The 3,606-nt window shown below is 35.7% G+C and overlaps 1 protein-coding gene across 1 annotated transcript; it reads left to right on the forward strand.

The window, feature by feature from the left end:
• The first annotated feature begins 325 nt into the window (after window positions 1-325).
• On the forward strand, window positions 326-1,254 carry LOC123947396 (olfactory receptor 6C4-like). The gene is given in 2 exon segments (XM_046013579.1): window positions 326-1,040; window positions 1,043-1,254. Coding segments are annotated over 2 exon segments (927 nt in total).
• Window positions 1,255-3,606: the final 2,352 nt, after the last annotated feature.

A 3,606-nucleotide genomic window follows, 5' to 3' on the forward strand; every position in this document is an offset into this window, starting at 1 on the left:
GATATAATGCAAAACCTAAAGTAGACTCAACGTTCAAATTGAAAATAAAAATAGAAAATGGAGAGAATGATACCTTAGGTATTGGTTTAGAAGGTAGGCTATGGAAGAGCCTAAAATGGAGCCATGGAGAAAGTTCTCCATGAGAATTTAAAAAATAATTCTTGTGAAGAGTCACTCTGACCAATAGAAAATCTCAATGACAGAAAATGGACATTTGAACCTATTCAATAAAAAAGGTTTAGCTTCTAAATGTTCCTGAGCTCTTCCTTCCATTCTCATGACTGACTTCTTTCCTTTGTACCTTTATAGGCTGCAAAGGTTAGCAATGAAAAACCAAATCTTTCTGACAGAATTCATTCTGTTGGGACTAACAGACATCCCAGAGATCAAACCTGTAATCATTATATTTCTCCTCCTCACATACATATTCAGCATCATTGGAAACCTGTCAATCATCACCCTTACACTACTGGACTCCCACCTCCAGACTCCCATGTATTTCTTCCTCTGGAATTTCTCCTTCTTAGAAATTTCCTTTACAACCACTTTCACTCCCAGGCTGCTGTTCAGCATCACAACTGGCAACAAGACCATCAGCTTTGCTGGCTGTTTCACTCAGTATTTCTTTGCCATCTTCTTTGGAGCCACAGAGTTTTACCTTCTGGCTGCCATGTCCTATGACCGCTATGTGGCCATCTGCAAACCCCTGCATTACCTGACCATCATGAGCAGCAAGGTCTGCATCCAGCTGGTTCTCTGCTCTTGGTTGGCTGGATTTCTAATCATCATATCCCCAGTCATCCTCACCAGTCAGCTGGATTTCTGTGCCTCCAACATGCTGAATCATTACTATTGTGACTATGGACCCCTCCTAGAAATATCTTGCTCAGACACAAGATTCCTGGAGCTGCTTGACTTTATCTTAGCAGTTGTCACCTTGGTGGTCACCCTGGTACTGGTGATTCTTTCCTATACAAACATCGTCCGGACCATCCTCAGGATCCCTTCTGCTCTGCAAAGGAAAAGGGCCTTTTCCACGTGTTTTCCCACATGATTGTCATCTCCCTTTCTTATGGCAGCTGCATCTTCATGTACATAAAGCCCTCAGCAAGAGAAGGAGTTGTCTTCAATAAGGGAGTAGCTGTGCTCAATACCTCAGTTGCCCCTTTATTGAACCCATTCATTTACACTCTAAGGAACAAACAAGTAAAACAAACTTTCAAGGACATCACCAGGAAGATTATGAGCATTTAGTGAAGGTAAGAACCTCAAACTCTAAGGAAAATCTGAACAATATGAATGAAATTTCCCCCCATGAAAACATAAGGACAGTTTCTCTAACCCTCTCTCCTTATTAAAGCAACACCTCAGATGAATATATCATAAAGAGGTGTCAAAGTTATGTTCCCAACTTGCCAACGAGGCTAACTCTTCCCAAAATACAGTTTGCATATTTATTTCTAGTTAATAGATATTTTTAGCTGGATATTTGAGAAAATTGCAAAAATATAAGACAATTCAGCTCTTCATATTATTTTGAGAATAAAGTTATTTAAAATAAAAATACATTAGGACACTTGGGTGGCTCAGTGGGTTAGGCCTCTGCCTTCAGCTCAGGTCATGATCTCGGTGTCCTGGGATCGAGCTCCGCATCAGACTCTCTGCTCGGCAGGGAGCCTGCTTCCCTCTCTCTCTCTCTCTGCCTGTCTCTCTGCCTACTAGTGATCTCTGCTAAATAAATAAATAAATAAATAATCTTTTTAAAAAATACGTTATTGTCCTGAGAAAAAATGTGTTTATTACAGTTATTTTAAAGCAAATTAATATATAGATTTTTGTTTTGTTTTAATTCCTAATACAGTTTTTAAAGATATAAATATAACTCCTTAGTAGATAAATTTCATAGGAAAAAGATGTCACTATACAACACTATTAGTCTGAGTATAAAAAGGGAGTATCTGGAAAAAATTTCTAGAATGTCACAAGACTGATGTCCTGGGCTTAAAACCAGTAAAGTTTAGCTTTATATGTGAGGCTCTTAGTTTAATCAAACTCTTTCGAAAGTTATCCAAATTTTAAGAAATACTAAACACTTTCCAGAAGATGCTAGTAATTACATCTTGCAATAAAGCTCTACTCTTGCTATAAAGGCCATCTTTCCTCAAGCTTGAGACAATTTTCTCTTTATTTTTATTGCCCTGACAATTTTAAAACTGTCTCCTTTAGACACTTAGTATAGAATTTCCAGTTGTAGGTTTGATATTTCTGACTCTATCTGTTCTTCCCATCAGGAAATTAAAATGAAAACTATTACCAAATGTATCCTTAACAGAATGAATATCCAATCTCCTCTTAAGGGAATATTCAGAAGAGTAGGAATCTTGAGCCATGTTAGCCATGGCCAAAACCTGTAGGGTTCTATGAGTGTGCTTTAGCTTTAGCATCATTTTGTAGATGAACCTAAGGAGGTTGAGAGTGAAAGGGATACCTAAGAATGCTTTAGGAACCAGCATCCAAAATTTTTAAGGATTGGTGTTTTAAAAACTAAAGTGGAGAGGGAAAAGAAACTTATGATATTAAGGTATCTACATTCTATTTAAAATGGTAAATAAAATAAAATAAAATGGCAAATTATTGACTCTATATAGCCTGGGAAAAGTTAAATATGTGTATTTTAATTCCTCAGAAATTGCTTTAAATATTAAACAAAGAGATACAGCCAAAATCATAATAAATATGAATTTAAATGAAATACTAAAAAAATTTTCAAATAACCCAAACATAGGCATGAAAGTAAAAATGAAGGAACTAAAACATAGGAAACAAACAGGAAAAAAATAACCAAAAGATGGACTTAAATACAAACACATCAATAATTACATTAAATGTAAATGACCCAAACATGCCATTTAAAGAGATTGTCAGAATTGATTTTTTTTAATGACATAACAACATGCTGTCTACAATAAACTCTTTTCAAATATAGAGTTAAAAGTAAAGAATGGAAAAGGATATAAACACTAATCCAAAGAAAGATGGAGGCACCTGGATGGGTCAGTCATTTTAGCATCTGACTCTTGATTTTGGCTCAAGTTACAATCTCAAGGTCTTGAGATCAAGCCCTGCATCAGGCTCCATGCTCAGCAGGGAGTCTTCTTGAGTTTCTCTCCATACTTCTTGCTCTGTTCCTCCTCCTGTCTCTCACTCTCACCCTCTCTCTCTCTGTCTCTCTAAAATAAATAAGTATTTTTTTAAAAGGAAAGATGGAGTGGCCATATTAATATCAGACAAAGTAGACTCCAGAGCAAATAAAATGCAGGGGATAAAGAGAAATGTTTCATAATCAAATGAAGTCAATTCACCAAGAAAACACCCTAAATGTATATGTACATCACACAATTATAAACTTATAAAACTCAAAGAAGAAAGAGAAAATCCACAATTATGATTGAGAGCTTCCATACTCCTCTCTCAGTAATAGATTAATTAATAGACAGAAAATAAGCAAGGATATAGAAGTGAACAACATCATCAATCAACTGGATATAGTTGATCTTTATAGGACACTCCACATTATTGTAGTTATAGTTGTTTTTAATACTATTA

This window comes from Meles meles, chromosome 7 (genome assembly GCF_922984935.1).
Source record: "Meles meles chromosome 7, mMelMel3.1 paternal haplotype, whole genome shotgun sequence".
Lineage (NCBI taxonomy): Eukaryota > Metazoa > Chordata > Mammalia > Carnivora > Mustelidae > Meles > Meles meles.